This window comes from Salarias fasciatus, chromosome 11, assembly GCF_902148845.1.
Source record: "Salarias fasciatus chromosome 11, fSalaFa1.1, whole genome shotgun sequence".
In the NCBI taxonomy this organism is placed as follows: Eukaryota; Metazoa; Chordata; class Actinopteri; order Blenniiformes; family Blenniidae; genus Salarias; species Salarias fasciatus.
The window spans coordinates 190,798-211,287 of record NC_043755.1 but is presented as its reverse complement, the minus strand read 5'-3'; the positions used below and the strand labels follow the sequence as shown (position 1 = coordinate 211,287).

The 20,490-nt window shown below is 42.6% G+C and overlaps 2 protein-coding genes across 4 annotated transcripts; one reads left to right on the top strand and one right to left on the bottom strand.

The window, feature by feature from the left end:
- Positions 1–1,136: 1,136 nt before the first annotated feature.
- On the top strand, positions 1,137–2,517 carry LOC115396396 (protachykinin-like). Its single transcript, XM_030102271.1, has 5 exons — positions 1,137–1,368; positions 1,549–1,651; positions 1,743–1,766; positions 1,860–1,916; positions 2,492–2,517. The coding sequence occupies exons 1-5, from the start codon at positions 1,270–1,272 to the stop codon at positions 2,515–2,517; spliced, it is 309 nt and encodes a 102-aa protein (XP_029958131.1). The 5' UTR covers positions 1,137–1,269.
- A 170-nt stretch (positions 2,518–2,687) lies between these two features.
- LOC115396320 (septin-7) lies at positions 2,688–20,119 on the bottom strand. 3 transcript variants are annotated; one of them, XM_030102141.1, is made up of 15 exons: positions 20,023–20,119; positions 19,832–19,833; positions 18,048–18,150; positions 15,941–16,047; positions 14,724–14,824; positions 14,507–14,641; positions 10,000–10,117; positions 9,219–9,311; positions 9,023–9,119; positions 8,674–8,725; positions 8,425–8,553; positions 7,585–7,605; positions 5,649–5,784; positions 4,710–4,852; positions 2,688–3,959 (listed from the first exon to the last, which is right to left on the bottom strand). In XM_030102141.1, the coding sequence occupies exons 1-15, from the start codon at positions 20,024–20,026 to the stop codon at positions 3,920–3,922; spliced, it is 1,281 nt and encodes a 426-aa protein (XP_029958001.1). In that variant the 5' UTR covers positions 20,027–20,119; the 3' UTR covers positions 2,688–3,919. The 3 variants fall into 3 exon arrangements, with proteins under 3 accessions (XP_029958001.1, XP_029958002.1, XP_029958003.1); XM_030102142.1 differs by lacking the exon at positions 7,585–7,605; XM_030102143.1 differs by lacking the exons at positions 19,832–19,833; positions 20,023–20,119 and adding an exon at positions 18,508–18,525.
- Between the last annotated feature and the right edge of the window lie 371 nt (positions 20,120–20,490).

Sequence of the window (20,490 nt, the reverse complement as noted above, 5' to 3'; positions counted from 1 at the left end):
AGTGAAATCAATTTGCCATTTAAGTGGTGAGTAGAAATTGCCAGCAGGCATGACTATGTGAGATTGTCTGTCCGTGATTATCCTTTGATGGACTGTTCAAAGCCTAACCAGTTTTCTCCTGCAGTCAGCTTCAATCAGCTCCAGCCACCCACCATACTAATCTGAATAAAGTGGCTTCCCTATAAAGTAGATTAACAGACAAGATGATTATTCCACAGAAGAGATAAAACAGGCTTTGAAAGAGAGAAGGATGAGGAATGACCATGCATAGCATGTATAAGTGTACTATTGTGCTCCACAGTCAGAATGAGAACATTTAAGAAATAAACCTATAGGCTTCATTCACTCAGAATAAAAGTATACATTTTCAAGATGAATAGTTACATGATTTTTTTTTTATTCAAGCGTAGTAATTTTCAATAAAAGTGGCATTTCTATTCTAATCAGCTCCAACAGTGGTTTGAAACCTTTTCCCTCTTTGAGATTCCAAAATTTTGTTACACCCAGGTCCTGTTTGGTTTTTCTGTGACATAACTGAATAATTGCTATACTCACAATCTCACCACAGGAAAATCCTACCAAAAAGGCATCCCAAACCCCATGTTAGGAACTACGTGTGTATGTAAAATGCGTTAAATGTTCCAGTTCTATAATCTTCGGTACATATTCACCTTAAAAAAGGTAATACATTTAGCTAGTGTTGTCCAGAAAATACTGATTAACCTCTGCTGCTGCAAATTAAATTAATGAAATGTATCAATGTCTTTGTAATTGTTGAGCTGATTTTCAGGATTTGGGAATGACTACATTTGTTTTTTTTCTTTCTTAAGTAGTTTCTAAACTTGTCACCTGAATAAGGTGATTTCAGCCACTTTCATAATTGATCCAATCAGAGATGCTTATCAAATCATTTTTATTATAAAGCAGAAATTCAAACTCCCATATGATTTTTCTCGGTCGGTAAAAACGTGTCCAAGTCAAGTGGCGTGACTCACCGGATAATTGCCGCAGATGATCATCGATCCACATTATTCACTCCGACTGTGCGTAAAAAGCGCCAAGCGCGCACACGGTGCGTTGACGGACCCCCGCGGAGCAATGGCGCATCATCTGGCAGGACAGGTTTGCTGAGTCCTCCATCAGCGTTTAAAATTATCCAGCAGAGAGGTGCGGAGTACCCGCACAAGCACACATTTCTCATCGGCAGTAAGTCCAGGTCAGAGAGAGCGTCCGGAGCGTTTTGGGTGAAGTTACGCGCGCTCCGCAGCGATGGAGATGATTAAACTTGTCTTAATATTTCTGCTGCTTTTGACAAACATCTTCTGTCGAGAGATGGACGCTGACAACTGGAATGAAAAGACTGAAGAGGTGAGTCTTCGTTGATTCTGTACAACATAACAATTATGAAAGGTAGACATCTTTTTTTTATTCGAAGATTTTTGCATGAGAGAAACAATATAGGGAACACCGATCAGTTTGTGGAGCTTAAAGTTGTTCACAGGATTAAACTGAAGGAATGATCCTCATTCTCTTCATATTTTCCATAAGATGAAATGGCCAGACGTGGGTTTCATTGAAGACGTATTAGTGAGACTGACCAGAAAACCTGGACCTCGACAGTACTTCGGACTTATGGGCAAAAAAGACACTGGTAAGAGCCGCACCGCGACACTGTCATTCTGTTAACACATTTGATCCAGATGTGACGAGCCGAAGCAACAGTTTCTCTCTTCTTTACGCAGGGAAAGCACAGAGAGCGCGTAAAAGTAAGATTTGTTCTCATTTTACCTTTTGAAAGTTTATATTTGAACTCATTACAGCATCTGACTGAAATTTATCTTTTTTTTATTTATCACCAGGACACAAATTTCAAACATTTGTTGGTCTGATGGGCAAAAGGAGCTTTGAGGATCAAGGTGGGTCTGAAAAGAATGAGACTTTAATCACATCTGCTTGTTTTGGACACATTATTCCTGTGATCTATAATTAATAAAAGGACGCCTTTAAATCTGACATTCATTTACATTAATTGTTACACTTGTGTTTTTTTTTTTATTAAAGCTTATTTAATAGTTTTAATTCGTCATGGAGACACAGTGGTGTAGTGGTTTGCACTCTCACCTCATCCCAAAAACAGCAGTGGGTTGTAGTGGGGGGGCTGTCTTGTGAGTTTGCATGTTTTTCCTTTATTTTCACACTGTTTGCTGCACCACTGGGAGCTGGCTGGGCGTTGCAGGGTTCCCGTGTGGATCAGGGTGTGCACTGCAGCCCGGACTTCATTCAGAATTAGCTTTAATCAGCTCCACCACTCCCACTCTGAATGGAATAGATTTTTTGGGGGGGATAATTTCAAGCACCATGATCATGATTTTCTCATAAATAGTAAAAGGAAATTCAATCATGTTGGGTTAAAAAGGGGAAAAGAAGCATCTCTCTCTGCCGACCTGGAGGGGAAATCCCCCCAAATAACTGCTGATTTCTCCCCTTGCAGGAACAACGTTCACCACAGAGGACTGAGAATCCGAGGAAAACCATGATTAAGATATTTGCTGTTTAACTGGCATCATGTACATTGTTTTCACACTCATCCAACTCATTCAAACATTTTTTTAAACATGAGTCCTTATGTCAAACAGCGACATCTAGTGGAATATTTTCTCCATGAATGAATCCATCTCACTCCGCCATATCATCACAGGTTTATTAAGTGACTTTGTACATTACAAATGAAAAATAAAATTAAAAATACAGAGATGGAGTACATAGCCAAAGCAAAATGTGGTGTTGACTCTTCATTTCCCACTGATGGTTTCCGCAGAGTTGTTTTATTGTATTTTTTTTTTTTTTCAATTTTCTTTTTGAATGCGTCCAGGATCACTGTCAGGCGTTTCTAAGTGTTTTCCTGTGACAGTGGACGCTGCCGTCAAGTCTCTGAGGATTCTCTAAACATACAAAAGAAGTTATTACTTCAGCTGGCTCGGTATATATAAAAATAAACTAAAGTGAAATATAACACTTATGACATTATAAATGGTGGCCCAAGGCTAGTGGGAGTAGCTAAAAACACAGAGAAAGAAAAAAGAAAGCGTTACATTTCAGAGAGAGAAAGAAAAAAAAAAAGCTTCAGCCATTTTTTAAAAAAAAATCTATAAAAAGGCCCAAGGTGCATGTTGATGGTTTTCGTCTTGATCTCAGGTCCTTTTGCTCTGATGGGTTACAGGTTCACCACTCAAAACAAAACACAAAGGATTAGTTAATGCCTTGTCCTCTTGATTTAATGTGACGGAAGGTCGGGTTAAATGCTTCACGAACTTTCATTTCTCCTGTAAACAACTGAATAATCACCAGAACTTGATTGTACAACAGTCAGACGTGACTCATTGACATTTCTTTTTCTTTTTTTTTTGTCTTTGCTCTGTATACATCTGTACACACCGGCCATTTCTACGCAACCTTGGGAAAGAAGGAAAAAAAAAATCAATAGGTAGGGTCTGGGAAAGCTCAGTTATACCAACAACAATAATAATAATAACATCAATAATAATTAAAATAATAATAATATGGGTTTGGCCTTACTAAAATGGGGTTATCTTTCCTGTTATTAAGGTAAACACATTCTTGATGATGATGAGTCCTGAGGCAGCGAGGAGGCTCGAGGCTGGTGGTTCTGCACCCGCTTTGCCCCCCCACAGACCAAACAGACGCTCCCGGTGCGCCCTCTAGTGGCGGGGAGCAGCAGCACAGCTGTGCTGGCAGGCAGAGCAGCAGGGGGAGAAATAAGAAGAGGAGGAGGAGGAGGAGGAGAGAGAGAAGAGGAAGAATAGGAGGCGGGGGGACGTCAGTGCCACACACGGCTGTCCTGACCGGCAACGTTGGCAAACAAAAGTAACTCGAGTTGGGGAGGTCCTGCCGACTGTCCTTAAAAGATCTTGCCCTTCTTTTTGTTTTTCTCCAGGGTCCTGCAACAGAAAAAGAAAGAAAAAAAAAAAACAATCAGGAATTTGCTGATAAATTACATTCTAGCAGTTTTCATTTCTTCCAGTGGAGGGGCAAGTGTTGTCCAGTTTAAGGAGGATAATCAAATACGTGATTCAGCATTTAATTTATCTGCGTCACAAAACTACTTAGTTTGAGTGTTTCCATTAAAAGTGTCTGAAATAAATACAAAGGTGAGCTTGTAGGCAAAACAAGCAACTGGAAGAAAAATGACAGCATGCTGGGCCAAAGAGAAAGATGAATTTAAAAAAAAAGAGCACCAAGCGAGTACAGAGAAATTACAGCCGAACACATCTACTGTGATGAAAAGGCTGGTGAATCAAAGTTTGAAGATGATTTGATAATTGTGAACACAAAAACTAACAGATCAATATTTTTCAAGCTTTGCCTCTAGGAAATGTTATGACTCCTGAAGATCTCCAACTTCAAGCACTTTCTTGTCCTGATCAATCGCTAGTTTGTGATCAATCACTGGTTATAAGTTAAAAATATGAAGCACTGCGTTAAGCTTTTATTTCATGGGATGAAAATTCACAATTAAATGTGTCACAGTATAAAGCAGTTTTCAAAAGAGGCAGGAAACACTATCTGGCTCTGTTTCCATAATTCATCCTTCGGCATTTCATTTGAATGTTTCCATCTGCATTCTGCAGGTAGCTGACGGTGTTTCAGCAGTATACAAACCACACACGCTGCACCGGGTGGAGTTTTACCTGGAGGCCTCCAGCTTCTGCTGCTCCAGGCGCTGCTGGGTCTCCCAGTTTGCTCGCTCCTCCTCGAACACGCGCCTCTTCTCCTCCAGCTCCTTGTGCTGAGCCTCCAGGTTCTTCTTCATCTGCTCGTGACGCCGCTGAAGCTGCAGGGGACACAACGGAGGAGGAGCAGGAGGCTTTTACCACATCCATACGTTTTCTCAGGCTTTAGACTGCCTCGGTGCATTTTACACTGGTGGTTGGTTCTATTTTCACACTGAAACTCAGGTACCAGAGCTCAAAAGACGACGGTGAAACCATCAGCAAGGCCACAATCTGCTGCGATCTGAACACGCTGAAGTGCTGCACAGATTCCAACACAGACACAAGTGTTGTGCACTTGTAAACCAGCAGCTGCTGTCACAACATCTGGTTTAGAGGGGGAAATAAATCAAGAGCATGTACTGGAAGGAATACTAACAGAGCATTCATTCATAGCGGGACGGGCCACTTTGACCAGTGTGACCAGTGTTTCATTTCACTTCTCTTTTTTACATGCATGTATCATCCAAACGAACTCAAAAACTCAGAGTAATTTCAATTAATGCCGTCAGCTTCTGCACACTTTTAGAAAAACACAATAAAAAAAAGAAAAGATAAAGAGAAGCAATCTCACTGGGGCATGAAAGACATTAGTAATCCCAATAATTTGACTTGTAATGCTGGAACCGCACAGAATTTGCAAATACTGCGTTGACAGGAACAAGAAGGCGTCTGCCAAATCTGGACAAACGAGCGTCTAGCCTGTTGCCTAGCAACCATGACTCAAATATTCACGCTCGGCACGAGAAGTCGTCCAGCAGACGCATCACAACACATAACAATGATTAACCTCTGGTTAGACAGCCGTGTGTGTGTGTGTGTGTGTGTGTGTGTGTGTGTGTGTGTGTGTGTGTGTACCTCTGCTTCAGAGTCTTTGAGCTTCTGTACTTTCTCCTTGACTTTCATCTCGAACACCTGCTCCATCTCCATCTCCATCTTCTTCATCTTGGCAACGTGCTCTCGCCTCTCCTCCTCCATCTGGGCCAGAGGACTCCTGCACAGCCAGCACACACACTCGCCTTCAACGACACGGCATTATCGAAACACACACACACACCTTTTCTCTACATAATCAAATTAATAATCTGAGTCATGCAAACTGCAATTTGACTGAATCTTATTTCTTTTCATGCAGATTTGAATCTTTTACAAGAAAACTCATAACACTGAGTAGAAGAAATCTTCAAACACCTGGGGAAAAGCGAATCACAGAAAAGACAAAGTGACAATATTATCCCCCTTTTTATCCAGAGAAAAACAACATTTCAGGTTGCAGGAGGGAGAAACAGAGCCACAGGTGGAGTTTTAGGGATCCGACAAGGCCGTGATGGGAACAGGAAACCAACCCAGGGGCATGATGGGAGCAAGGAGGAGGACGGAGAGGCTAAAGGAAGGACGGTACCTGTAAACTGCAGACTGTTAGTGGAGGTGGCAGGTTAAGTGTTAGCAGAAGCTCTCCGGGGTGTTTGTTGCAGTGTGAGCAGACAGATACCTGATGCGATACTGTGTGGAGCAGATACCGGAGCTGAGGGGGAATATTTCAAGCCTCGGGACATGAGATGGGTTTTTCAGAGGTAAACTTTAAGTCAACACTTTTTGAAGAGGGGAAGAAGAATCTCCCTTCATGTTTCTGTCACTGATTTGATCAGGTGTATTTCTGAGCACAGATCTGGATTTCTAGTCTCCAAAACACTCATGAGAGTCGATCCTGCTGCATTTATTTTAAATCAGGGGTGTCAAACGTATGGCCTGCAGGCCAGAATCAGCCCCACAGAGAGTCCGATCAGGCCCACTAGACAAAATTGCGCCAGTGTGAGAAACACTGACATTTACTATAATATATTTGCTGGACCAAAAGGGGCAGACCTTACTCTTTTTTGTAATAAAAATCCACTGATATTGTATAAATTCTCACAAAACAACTGGTCATGTTTGGATGCTTCACACCTTCAATTTTAAAAGCATGTCGATCCCTTCAGAATTAATTTTAATTCAATCATAAAAAGAGTACGCCCTAACAGTAACTGCTTTACTAATTTCAACTTTCCAACCTGTGGTCAGTTTATTCTAAAATCACAGATGTTTATAAAGAGGTTGACAGGATTTTTTTTTCTCAGTAAAGTCCAATGAGAATTCACAGTATATTAACAAAAAAAAATCCTCTGTGGTTGTTTATTCTGCAGTTGTGGCCGTTTTATAACACCTTTCAAACGCTGACAGCTTGTCGAGATAAGTGATAGACTGGTGGGTGGAAAATACACTGTTGGACAGGGACGGCAAATTACATTTTCTCAAGGGATCATTTAAAAAAACAAACAAACTCCAGCTGCTGTGATGTGTTCGAGCATTAAACTGAACTCTGCAACAACATACCTCTTCATTGAACTTGGCATGTCCAGATCATTACTAACTAAAACTGTAAGCTAATTAACTATATGCACCACAATAAAAGCATCAATCTGCATGCTTTTGATTTATAGTGACTCCGGGAGACCAGATGAGGCCAATCGGCTCTGGGACTCCGATACGCCCCGTAAATGCTCCAAACATCAACATGTGCAGGTATCTGCTGTTAATCCAAGCAGGGCAGAGAGCAGCGGCATGTAAGGAGATCGAATCGAAGCATTGCCATAGTGGCGGTTAATTCGTGTTGCTCCCCCTGAGGATAACGGAGGGAGCAAGAGGAAGGTGGGGGGGAGTGGGCGGGCCCACGTCAACACGGCCAACCACGGACAAACAGGGAAGATGTGGAAAAAAAACGTCTGAGAAATAGGTGAAAAAAATAACCACTTACATTCCTTCAACCGTGTCAAGTCTAAAAAAAACACAAAAACACAACCAAACACACACACACACACACGCGCGCACACACAGACACACACACACACACAGCATGCATCGATGAGGTCATGCACTAAAATCAGATCAACACTCTTTAAGATGATTTCTGTCAGTTTGAGCTGATTTGTCACTGCAGGAAGCGTGGAGATGGAACCGACGCCGGCTGCGGTGAGCTGTGTGTTAGCGTGAGCGGCGAGAGGCCTCCGGTCAGCCGTGGAGCTCGCGGTTTTTTTTTAGTTCGGTGAGTTAGCCATTTGCTTGTGACTACGTTGATGAGGAAGCATGAGTTGGTCCGTTTGTGATTTGAAACTATGAAAATCAGGTACGATGCAAAGTAGCGGGGTGAGAGGCTACGGCAGCGGAGGTTCAGCGCTCTTCACGACTCACAACCAAAGAATCGACACGCAGCGAAATCTATTATTATCCAGCTTTGCCGTTCCCTGCTGCCTGGAATCCAGAGCACTTGCATTGAAGCAAGGACGTTAAGACACGATGTGATAAACATCTGCAAACAGTTTCTACGGGCCACATGTCCTTAAACACTGTCGTAAAAAAAAAAAAAAAAAAAAAATCCCATTAAATTGAAATAAATCAGGTTAATGGAAAAGCTCATAAAAAGGAAACTAAAACACTGCAAGGACCATTAAAGGCTTTCTGCTAACATATTCAGTTACACCAGGATCTACATAAAACAATACATAAAGCTATTTAGACATATTAAACCAAGATTCGGTGTACTTTCTTGATAAAATAGAGATGGAGGTAGATGCTGGCACTTTGTTCCAGAACTTACTTGGTGGAGAGTTGTCCTTTAGCGCGGTTGTTGTCCACCCCGTTGTAAGTGACCGCAGCCAGCTTCCTGCTGCGGTAGTTTTCATAATGGACGTTGTTTGTTACATCCTTCAGATCCTGCATGTGAGTTCTGACGACAGACAAACAAAAAAACATAACAAATGATGCTTTTCCTTTTTCCTGCTCATCTGCACCCGTCTGTTTTGTAGTGTAAACTACAGAGTGTGTGTGAGAGTGTGTCTGGCTGTACCTGATGAGCATGTCCCGCAGGATGGTGAAGTCGCAGTGGTCGCTGTTTTCAACTGAGGAGAAAAACAACACATTGGTCCATTAACTATGAAAGCTGACAGATAAACACATCACCCGGTTTACAAGTAAAGCTCTGTTTACACAACATTGTCAAAACTTTTGTTAGATTTTGGGAGTTTGAGTTTAGAGTCACTGAAAACTTTTCTTTAATAAATGGACGGGATTCAGTATTTCAAGAGTCATCGAGTCGGTTTTTGAAACATCTAAATTCCTGATTAATATTTGAGGGTGAAAAACATTTAAAACGATCATCTGGCTTCTGTTTTTGTTGTGACACCAAACGTGCTTACCTTCTGCGACCCCCCAGGGGTACTGCCTCCCTCTCACCCTCTTGCCGTTTACCTCGATGATGGTGTTGCTTCCTACGACAGCCAGCGGCAACTTGTCCTGGTAAAAGGAAAAAAAAAAAAAACAGATTCCATATAAATAACACAAGGGGGCGAATCTGCGTTTGCAGCACAGTCCTCCACTGTACACATGACATACCTTAATCTTCTTCACCAGCCTGTTCTCTTCTTCATCGTCTGTCTCGGGAAACTCGTAAATCTTGATTTTGTGCTCTTGGATTTCCCGCATGATCTGACAGGAAAAAAGGAGATCTGTGAGCGGCTCAGATGGAGTCGCTGACTGGAAAGGACTAAAGAAAACAGGCCTGCGCTGCGGGGGGCTCGTGCTGAGCCTGACTAAACAACACTCACTTCACCGTCTTTATCTAGAGGACACAAAAACTCTAAAGTTGAAATTCAGATTCTTTTCATTTGGACAAATGAAAAGATTAGAAACGCACTGTTTGCAATGCGTCAATGAAAATACATCAGATTTTTATCAAAGTAGAATATTAAAATGCAGGCCAGCTGTACATGAGATGGCAGCATAGAGTCACTGTTAGTCATTTGCCTGATTTGACTCAACTAATCAGATGCTAGTTGTAAATTTAATCATGTTAATAAATGACATTTAAAATCAGGTGCTAATTCAAAATATATCACAAAAAAAAGTTAGCTCTTTTCTCTTTTAGAAAAGTACACTTAAGGACCAACCCGAGCTAAAAGTTGGCTTGTAGTGAACTCTTAAATTTCGCCAGTTGCATTTTTCGTGTGCGCCACCTGGTTAATGATGTAGGGCGTTTGCACTTTTATTTGCTTTTTCCCTTTTCAGCAGAAAATTTGCACCACAGACCACAAGAGGAGGAGGAAAAAAAAAAAAAAAGGAAAGTCTTCGTTGATTGGTTCTGTTGCAGTTGTGTGCAGCTGTGGAAACCACTGACCTGCTTCTTGAACTGTTGGCATTCCTCTGGGGTGAGAGTGTCTGCTTTGGCGATCAGTGGGATGACATTGACTTTCTCATGCAACCGTTTCATGAACTCAATGTCCAGAGGCTTCAGCCTGCGGAGAGATAAGGAGGCGGCTTTGCATGGAATTCGAATGGAGAACACAAACGGTGTCAAATCGTGCCCCATAGTAAACCAGGGATTAACAAAAAAAAAAAAAAATCCTCCATCTCTTCATGATCTGACAGAGCATCACATTTAGGTACAATGCTTTAAAAAAAGAGAGGATATTTTTGTAAAGACTGATTATTGCATTTCCCTTTGGTTGGCTTGTCCTTGAAGAAGACAAGGATGAACTGAGCTAAACCAAAAACAGACGTCTGTGACGCCCGAGTCGTGTTTGTGATGTCTCTGAAAGCTGACCCCAGAGTCGTGAGAAAGCAGTGCTATTCTTGGCTGCCGTGTGGCTGCACAAATAACCCCCGAAATTACAAAAACCATTAACTTATACATTTTACAATAAATAAATTAATTAAATGTAAATGGAGCCTGGGCTGGATTGTCTGAGAGGAATATCCCCCAGAGTGGAGAGCAGCCCCGGAGGAGGATATGATGCTTTTAATACTTTGAGTAGGATGGATTCTTGTCACAGATCCAACAGGCATGCATGCCAAGACAGCACTCTAAAACTGTTAACATCTGAAAGAAGAACGATAAAACTTAAGTTAGGATGCATGAGAGTATGATAAAGATCGATCAAACTGGATCGGGAGCAGCACAGCTTGTGGAAACATGTTACTGGAACAATGTATTAACTGCAAGAACCAAGCCCGGGAGGTGTGCAGTTTGTGCTAATCAGGCTTAACAAAAACAAACAGGACAGAAGCTGTCAGGAAAAAAAAAAAAAAAAACCTGTCTTAATTCACCATTGTCACAGCCAGGCTAAACATGTCCTGGAGTGACCTTTTATCCACCAACTAACCCAAACAAGCACATATGGCTGCTGCCTTTCTCAAGAGTTGACAAAAGAAATAACTGCAACATGTACGGAACGGTATGGCATATTTAATTCAACGAAGTCTGCAAGTGCAAGAAACAGCATGAAAATACTAAAATACTAATAGTATATTTGCATGCCAAACTCATGTTTCACACCCCTATCTAATACGATGACAGATTAATGTCATTAACACCACTGTGGGGTTTAAGTCCCTCCCCCACCACTGTACTTTTTGGTTTACTGCCCATCATTGTTCAACCAGAGACGTACTACAAGAACATCTTTGAATTGTTTCACCCAAATCCTCCCACATGTCCGACAGACAGATACTTTTCCTACTGTACGTGAAGAATCTGGCATTTTCTTTCATGGCTTCCTCAACTGGAAACAGCACAGCAGGATTTGAAACTATCCAGGTTGGTGGTATTAGCTGATTTGAAGAAAGATGAGGGGGAAAAAAAGAGCTATGAAAAAACACTCATTTTAACTCTGCTTTCATTTAAAATGAGATGTAAACCAGGGGTGGCAAACATAAAGCCTGTGGGCCAAATCTGGCCTGCTCAAGGCTCCAATCTGGTCTTCCAAAACAACAAGCAAATTGCAAAAACTGACAGATTTTCTCAGGAGGCAGATTTGTGACTATAAGCTTGTAGTTGCAAGTCTCCCTATGTATTCAACTTTTGAAAGGGAAGAGACAGTTGTGTAAAGTCATCCCCTTCAGAGCCTGAGGGGAAACCAGCCATCAGGAGTCGGAGCGAGTTAGCGGGTGTTGGAGGTCATTGTGCTGCAGTGAGAGCAGTCAGCTGCTGTCATGAGGGGCCGCTCTGTCAGTGTGTGGGTGTGTTTGTGCCCGAGCATACGCTGCCCATCCTCCAGGCTACAGTAATGTCTGTGTGGGTACAGAGCGCAGGCTTGTACAGCGTCTCACAGAGAGAGAGAGAGAGAGAGCTGGCAGACGGGGGACAAAACGAGGACACGGCAGCTCCTTCGCTGTTTACAGTAGGTCACGATCGATGACTCTGAGGACATGTGACCACGGGGTGGGGGGGGGGTATTCGCATGTTTGCAAGTTACGCAGTGCCGCACTGCAGACACAGAAACTACAGTGTTTTAGTTTACCTTTAAATTACTTTAAAAATATGTACGTATTTAAGTGAGCTCAACATGTCAACTGTTGATCTGCTTTCCAACTCGCGACATGACAGAAGTCACGTAGATTTCATTAGAAGGATGATCTGTGACCCAGCTACAGACGCTCTGGTAGCAAGTGATCAACAGGCGATGTAATTCAAATTCCACACAGTCATCTTTTTCTATAGAGCGCTTGATAATCAGAATCATCTGCTGGGCATTCTGCCAGTGTCTCCGTCTTGCTTCCACCCTGCCCTACTTTTTTTTTTTTTCTTTTACAACCCACAGGTTTTAACCCTTACTTGGTGGGACAAATTTACTTTATTATTCACCACAGAGGTAATAGTGGGCCAACAACATGTCTGCCAGTATTTAGTGCACACTTTGAGGAGCAGCCCTGGCATGACCACGGTTTGAGGCTGTAAGCCTCTGAGCCGTTTCAGAAGCAGCAGGGTCACCAATTCTCTTGCCGTAAGCCAATTTAACAGAAAGTGCAAAGGGAGGAAGCGTTTTATTGACCAGCCTGTCCCTGAGATCTGAACCAGCAACCTTCGCTTCCAATCACAACCCTGCTTCTCTGACTTTCGGGGCACAGTGTGACCTTACATTTCCTCCCTTGCATTTTGTGTTTACTCATTTCCTCTCTCTGTTCTCTCACCCTTCCTTTTCCACCTCTTTCCTTTCTCCATTTGCATTCCTGACTTCCAAAAAGTGTCAACTTCACAAAAATGCTCATTAAGATTATTTATCCGGTCAGAAAATGAAATGCTTCAAGATTTTGCAATGCAGGCTAAACATCTACCTTTAACTTCATGAAGATTTTGAGTTCAAGTAAGCTAAAATGAAGCCGTTACGTGAGCTTATTGTTGTAAGGAGCTTCGTTATCTTCTCAGACTGGCCAGTATCACAGTGTCTCTGGGTAAACAAGATCAAACTGGCCTGAGTGTGGTGAGGAAAAGCAGCAGTCATTCCATACAGATTAATATCCAAATTGAGGACGGCACTGACAAGCTGCAGAGGTGTTAGTGAGAAGAAAACTGAGAGGTAGCCCACCGCACTGTTATGTTCCTATTTTTTTGCATGTAGTATTTTCTTACTTGAGAGGTCAAGCATCCAGTAGAGACTCAAAAGAAGAGCTGCTTCTCCTCCACACTGATACAAATTAGCCGAGTTAGTCTGAGCAACTTATTGGGATGCCCTGCCGGTCATCTCTCATTAGAGGCCCAGAACAAGTCAGAGAGATTATATCAGCTGGAATGTCTGTGAGAAGAGCTGGAGAAAGAGCTACATGCTGCTGCTGCAGCAGCAGCCCTGTTTGGACTTCAATAACACAGCCAGATGGATGAATTCTCATTGGACCGTCTAAGATTAGCAACATGAGTGGTAAGTGTGGTGGTGCAGAGAAGACGAATAAATTCGATGGGATTTTCCCATCGGCTAACTCCAGAAAATACTGTGATCAGGAGCCGTTAGGAATGTACTGATACCAGTAGACAGAGATGGCAACAGGAAAAACGATTTCAACTGAAACTTCTGGGGATCTTGAGGGCTAAAGGCCCCACTGCAGTTGACGATTTTTAAGGAATTTCTGTCAATTTTAAAGCCATTTTGGCTGTATTTTGTATAAGAGCAGCATAATAAGTAGACCAGGAATAAAGCTTACATATTTAATGAAAATGGACTTAGTCTTTCTGAAATTTGGATCAAATAATTACTCAGATGAAATGTTTTGAATGTTTCTTGGCCTTCAATGCATGACTAACAACGCCAAGCAGCGACAGGAACTACAGGTAATGACATTGTTACAGTAAACACCAAACGCTTTCCCAGGTACGTCACGTGTCTTGACAAACTGTCCAAGTGTCTCGCTGATTTAATCGATCTTTTTCCCCAGTTTTAATCCCTTACTGTGACTTTTCGTTGTTGCCATTCCCAGAGAAATTTGCTCTTGACACCTTTTTCAATGTCCAGCATTGATGCTTCTTGGTCTCATGTTAAAAACGTCGTATTTCCAAGAAAGATGTCACTATCAGTCTCAAATCAGAGACTGAGCTACAACAATTTGAAGGTGCAACACCGGAGTATAAGGGTGCACTGGTACAAATACAATATTCTGCTTGATTACTTGTTCTCACTTGCATATGAAAATAACATCACTCAGGAATTTTATGATTCATTTCAAGTTTTAGAATATAAATTAAATATTTCCAGATCCTGGATGAAACATAAAAGCTATTTCGAGCTTCTAAATCAAAGATACCGAGTTGGGACGAAGGAGCTGGAAGTGCAAACACGCTGCATACCTTCTTGGCTTTTGGCGTCATTTCTCGCGCGTTAAATCAAAGAAATCTCTGATCATAATCTGGGACTCACCCATGTCCTGAGGGGGCGATGAAGTACAGGCAGCAGTGAATTCGGCTGTCGGGCATCTGTCTTCTGTTCACCCGCGATTCTGAGTTCAGGTAGTCCTCGAACTTGCTGTCTATGTGGTCGATGATCGGCTGCCAGCTGCAAAAGACACAGAGTTCAGCTTCAGCGACACGGAACCCCTGAACACCCGTACCGAGCTGACGGCTGCGGGAAATCTTACCAGTTGCTGTTATCCACGGCATCGCCAAACCCGGGGGTGTCAACTATTGTGAGCAGCAGCTGGACGCCTCCTTCCTTTACTAAAACTTTGGACTGTTCAACCTGACAGAGGCAATAGGAAAGACAGGACACACTGTTTAAAAAAAATGACACAAACTGTGACTTAATTACCTAGATGGCTAATTAATCAAGAACATGATAACGTATACTTGAGCGGAGCTGTAAAAACTATTAACACATTTACGTTTAATGGCATCACAGAGTTCTTATATCACACAGAAAACGCTTAGCGGCTCGCAGCATGTAGCAACACGTCGTTTCACACCGTGCTATTAGCTAACTATGCTGAGAAACCAGAGGAGCATCTGGAGACAGAAATGCTGTCAGTCGGGAGCCAGACAGACAAAGTGGAGCACTCGAGGTGTGTGAGATTCAGGGCAATAATTTGTAGTTGGGGGAGATGAGGGGGAATTACAGCGGGGGCTAATGATGAACCTGGTGTGTTCGAAACGTCGTTAAAACGCATTTTCAAAGTGAGCTTTGCTGTCAGTTCTGCTGTACGTACAAGACACAGTGGAAATTAAACTTCCTCTCGCTTGCCCTCCCACGGAGTTAACGTATATCACCCAAAATAGAATAAAAACAAGAAAATGGGGGGGGGGGGCAAGGCAAGAAAATTAAAAAGTAAAAAAAAAAAAAAAGAAAAAGAAATGAATGTGTAATATATAATTAACTGTACCCTTGGAAATGTGCAATAAACAATACAGCGCAGCCTCAGAAAAGCTGTAATTGTCCATTTTTTAAATGAAATTCACAGAATAATAGATAGAAATCCACAACTTTCTGTATCCGTTCTTTCATCAGAACTGGGAGTTTTATGTAGCATTTTAAGACTATAATCCATGAGATAACTGAGCTTATAAAAGTAAAACTTCTGAGTTTGATCATCTGTTACGTCCCCTGGTTCAACGTTACTGTACTGTATTCTTTAACTATGACACATGCACGCATGTCAGACACAGATTTGCAGCGATTGTGTATTTCTTGGCTCTGTGGCCACATTCCTGCCTCCCTTTTTAACTCAAATATCTCAATTACTGTTTTCTGTACAGGAATTTGGTGGGTTGGAAAATCCTGCAGGTCTCTTTCTGCAGGCTAACAGCGCAGTCGTCTTTTATTTCCATAAAAACTCAGATGTTTTTTTAAGCCAATGTGTACCTGCACAGTCTTTTTGATTCGATGCGAAGGTCCAGGATACTCTGCTGAATACAGGTCTGTTAGGAACAAAGAGTTGATCAAAGTGGATTTGCCCAGTCCGGACTCACCTGGAAAGAAAACACACGAGACAGCGAGTCAGCATTTCGCAAACACTTTGTATCCTGGTGTTGTGGTTACGGCGCTGGCCAGACAGCAGAACACACACACACACACACAACAAATCGTCTAAAAGTCAAGGACATGTATCATGATCGTGCACAGTCTACTGCTGACATCCTCCACACAATCAAAGGCCACGGGTCTGTCCAGAGATGTGACTGACATTTGCACAAGGCATTAATCCATTTGGAGTGGCAGTTAAAAGGCTGAGGAAACAACACGGACAATGGCTCTTGTTATGCGCGGCTGACCGGCGGCGTGGTCCGGGAGACTTCTGGAGCTCGGATGGCCATTGTGTTCCCAGTTTCCAAGTCCCTGTGTGCAGGATCATTAGTGGACATGGCCACTGGCACCGCCTGTCGTGGCTGATGGCCACGAGTCAATATTTAACGAGCCGCCATTTACACCAGGGCCACAGTCAAAGGCTAATGTGGAGCTTGCACTGTGCCACTTTCGTGCCGGGCATTTTCAGTGTTGTAACTCTGTGCCAACGGGATGCGTTTATGAAATCACGCTACAATGTGAAATGCTGACGGGCGTGTAAAGTGAGCTGCTCTGAAATCTGTGCGGTGAACAGATTCTCTGGTCATGTGTTTCATGAGGCGTGCACGGAGAGACGCTGCAGTCGCTCTCTTTCCCTTCGTTCCTGTTTCACACCACACTGGTGACGCACGGCGTTGCATGTGGGCACGGCGGGGACATGTGGGCTCGCAGCTCGTCAGAGCCAAGAGGAGCTGAGGATTTTGTGTGTGAGCATGCAAAAGGATAATAGAAAAAAAAAAAGAAACAATGGCAAGCATTTAATGATCAGAAATCTCAAAGGACTCCCTTTGCTTTTCTTGCTTTCAAACCACATCATAAATAAATCTCTCCAATAAACATTCCCAGATAATGCACTCTATGACAACATTCCGGCACAAAACCGTGTGGTTTGGCAGGCTGGACTGGAGTTTCTTGCGGGCTGATTTTGGCCCACAAGCCTTATGTTTGACACCCCTTGTGTAGAGGTTTATGGAGCAAGCTTGTAACCAGAAGTTCGCTGGTCAGACTCGCACTGTGGACAGGTCCCTGAGCAACAGCTCAGGTTGTGCCATGAAGGGCATCTGGAGTACAACTCGTATGAAATCAAACATGCGGATCAAATGATCCCGTGAGGTGAACACCGGAAGGCAGAGCAATACACACACCACGGTAGTTTGGGAATTTTCCAGAACATGTTATGGTCAAATTGTGTTAGCACGACAGGCTCGGAATAAACAGAGTGAAATCACAAACAAGCATCAAAGGCCTGTTGACAGTTTTCGTAAAACCACTACAAAGGAGGCTGAATCGAAGTGCCTTGTAATGGTGCTATCCCGCTGTAATTACCTAATAGCAGTAATTAAAATGAACCGTGGTGCACAACTCAAAAAAACAGAAAAAAAAAGTCAACAAAATGTCTGTTGTGACTGTAGTAAGAGACATGATGGTCTCTGATGCATGCTGGGTAACAATTCCACTGGTCCCACCACAGGAAATGGTTGTGACCCTTGGACACATTTTCCCTCCAAACATGGACAGATCAGCCGAGGAGGATCCTGGCTGGGAGTCAAGCGTCACAACAGAGCAATTTGAAAGAATGTCTGTATTTTTCATTCGCTGGTTGGAATTTTAGATAAATGCAGCAGCCCCTGATGTTTTATTTTTTTTTTTTAATGACAACGTTCAGAACTTGCCCTCAAGTTGAATTCTAATAACACCCATACAATCCCCTCCCCCCTTTTTTTGACTCAGCAATTAACACTACAAAGCTGGGGGCTTGCCCCTTGTGTATAAATATGGCTGTGCACACACATCTCAGAGGCTCTCTCTCCAAAACAAACCACACTGAAGGACATTAAATGCCAACCGCAATGGATACAATGAAATGATTCAAAGAAAACAAGGGCAAACTGAGGGCTGTTCTTACCCACGACCATCAGGGTGAATTCAAAGCCCCTCTTGACAGACTTCCTGTACACTTGGTTGGGGAGGCTTGCAAAGCCAACATATCCTTCCAGATTCTTTTGCTGCTGTAAAACATGAATGAACAACATTCAAGCCACATAGAAATTCAATCTTGCATGGCATCTTGATTTCTAAAGTTCAAAGGAAGTCTTGATCACTCCCCTCCTATGTCCTTTTTAACAGAAATAGTGGATGCTTTCATAAAAGCTCCAAAGCATTCTCGTGACATTACAAGTAGTTTAACGAATAAATGATATTAACTTGGTAAATGGTCATTATGGTTTTCACTGACAATCCTCTGAAGCAGAGTTATCTAAATTGTGCTTGTGCATCCAGTCATGTATTGGTAACTGTGTCTACACATAAAGTATTCTGGATTTATACTCTTGAGATGAAACAAAACACATAAATTCCTTACTTACAGCTGTTTTACGTTCATCAATATGATGTGGTCCCGATGCGCAGAAACAGTCAGTATTCCCATGGTCACAGGGAGACAGACAGAGCACAGACACAGAAAAAGCAACAAGAGAATCAATCTCAGGCCATGTGACAAACAACCCATTCTGTCTCCAGAATCAGTTTCCCATGTAGTGAAGCCTGAAGGCAAAATGATTCACGATCTGAGCGACTGTAACAACACGCACAGTTGGCCAGCATTGTACATATTCCACTCCACTTGCTCCTTTAATGTCAGAAGCGCCGTAAAGCAAGGCCCATTCAGGGTTGCAGCTTTTTTCTTATCGCCTGTGGCAAGGAGAGGATTTCTGCTTCTTGCGCAGGAGCATCTCCTGCCTACCCAAGGCAGCCCACATGTCTTCTGTGTGATACTATGACTTCAGCTGCTGAGTTGCCAATAGGATACAGTTAATTTTTAGCAGAGCTTTTGCTAGAGAAACCCTGGAAACTGGCTTCTGCAAATAGATTATCTCGGAAACTATCACATTAATATTTTCCATTTCTGACATTCATGAATGAAAAAAAAATGCTGTCATTTCACATTTACATCACTGTTTCCTGTCTAACAAGGGCTAATATAGGAAGTGATGGTAGGTGGGGAACTGAGCTGCATTTTCCTGGACCAGATTTAAAAAGGATCTCCAAAAATTGAAGCTACAGATTGGTGGGAAAAGCAGTAGCAGTAAATCAACTCAGAGGCCACTATCTGAAGCCAGTGATCTAAGTCAAAACATGAACTCTGGTACTAGATCCACTGTAATCCAGATTAGATGACGGCGGTGTCCTCTTTACACCTAACCTGACACATCTTCCAGGGCTGACTTCCTGACCTAAATGCTCCGATCGTGGCAGTTTAATCAAATTATTGATCACACGCGGAGGCAGCTTCCATTACAGCAACACAAATAAGCGGTCATTTTCGATTGAAACGATCTCCACGGAAAAATGTAGTGCAAACGACACAAAATGTACTCGGAATAACATTGGGCTATTTAAGAGACCCTCTCTCATTTCAGTTCCAGTTAAAACAGAAATCCGAAACAGGTCATATTCAGTGCTTTTCGTCGTCTCGCCAAAGCATGGAAATTAGCATTAACGGGAGCTATTTAATCCAACATACGGTACTAAGTTAGACGGTAATCAAACGTGAAGATATTCTATACAGTTCTGTGTGAATACCAAATCAGCGTTATAGCGGGGCCCTTAAAACAAAGAAAAACGTCAAGTAAAATACTTTGTTAAAGACAGGAAATGACACTCCCGTTAGGTTATGCAGCTAAGGCTAACAGCTAGCTCGCTAGCTGCATCCAAGTGGAGGCGGACGACTGGGCGTTGGTTGCTCAGACAACTGCACAAGCTGAATAGCGGCACAGCCAAACCCTTTAAATAACGACTCCGCTTATCAATCGGCACAGTCTCACTTAAAAACGAGGTTTTCGGTGTAAGCCGCGGCTGTAAACTGCCCGTAACTGTCTCACCCATAACGTTGACGCTCCCTGCCGCCGCAAGAACCGATCATTCACAAGCCGACATTCCCCTTCTCGGTACTTTCTGCCTCGGCTACGCACAATGAGGCACGCAGCACGCGGAGCCCTGTGGAACACTACGGTGGAATACTGACGTAAAATCGTACGTGAATTCGAAGGGGAGAAAATATTGTGGTCTCGCGAGAAGTTGTGAGCTCTTTGACTCGCACCGAGATCTCGCGGGAAAGAAGATCATGGATCATTCTTAGATTTTATTTTCTACATATTTGGGCTGATACCAAGGAAATATCTGATAACTAGCACGACTACCATATTATTATAATTGTAATTGTTGTTTAATTAGCATTACTAAAAGGTACTAATGTATATTTTAAGGAGTAAACTGTCAACTGAAAATACCCCTCTGAAGAAAGGGAAAGCTTGACAAGTTATTGTATCTTCTTGAAATAAAAGCTTTTT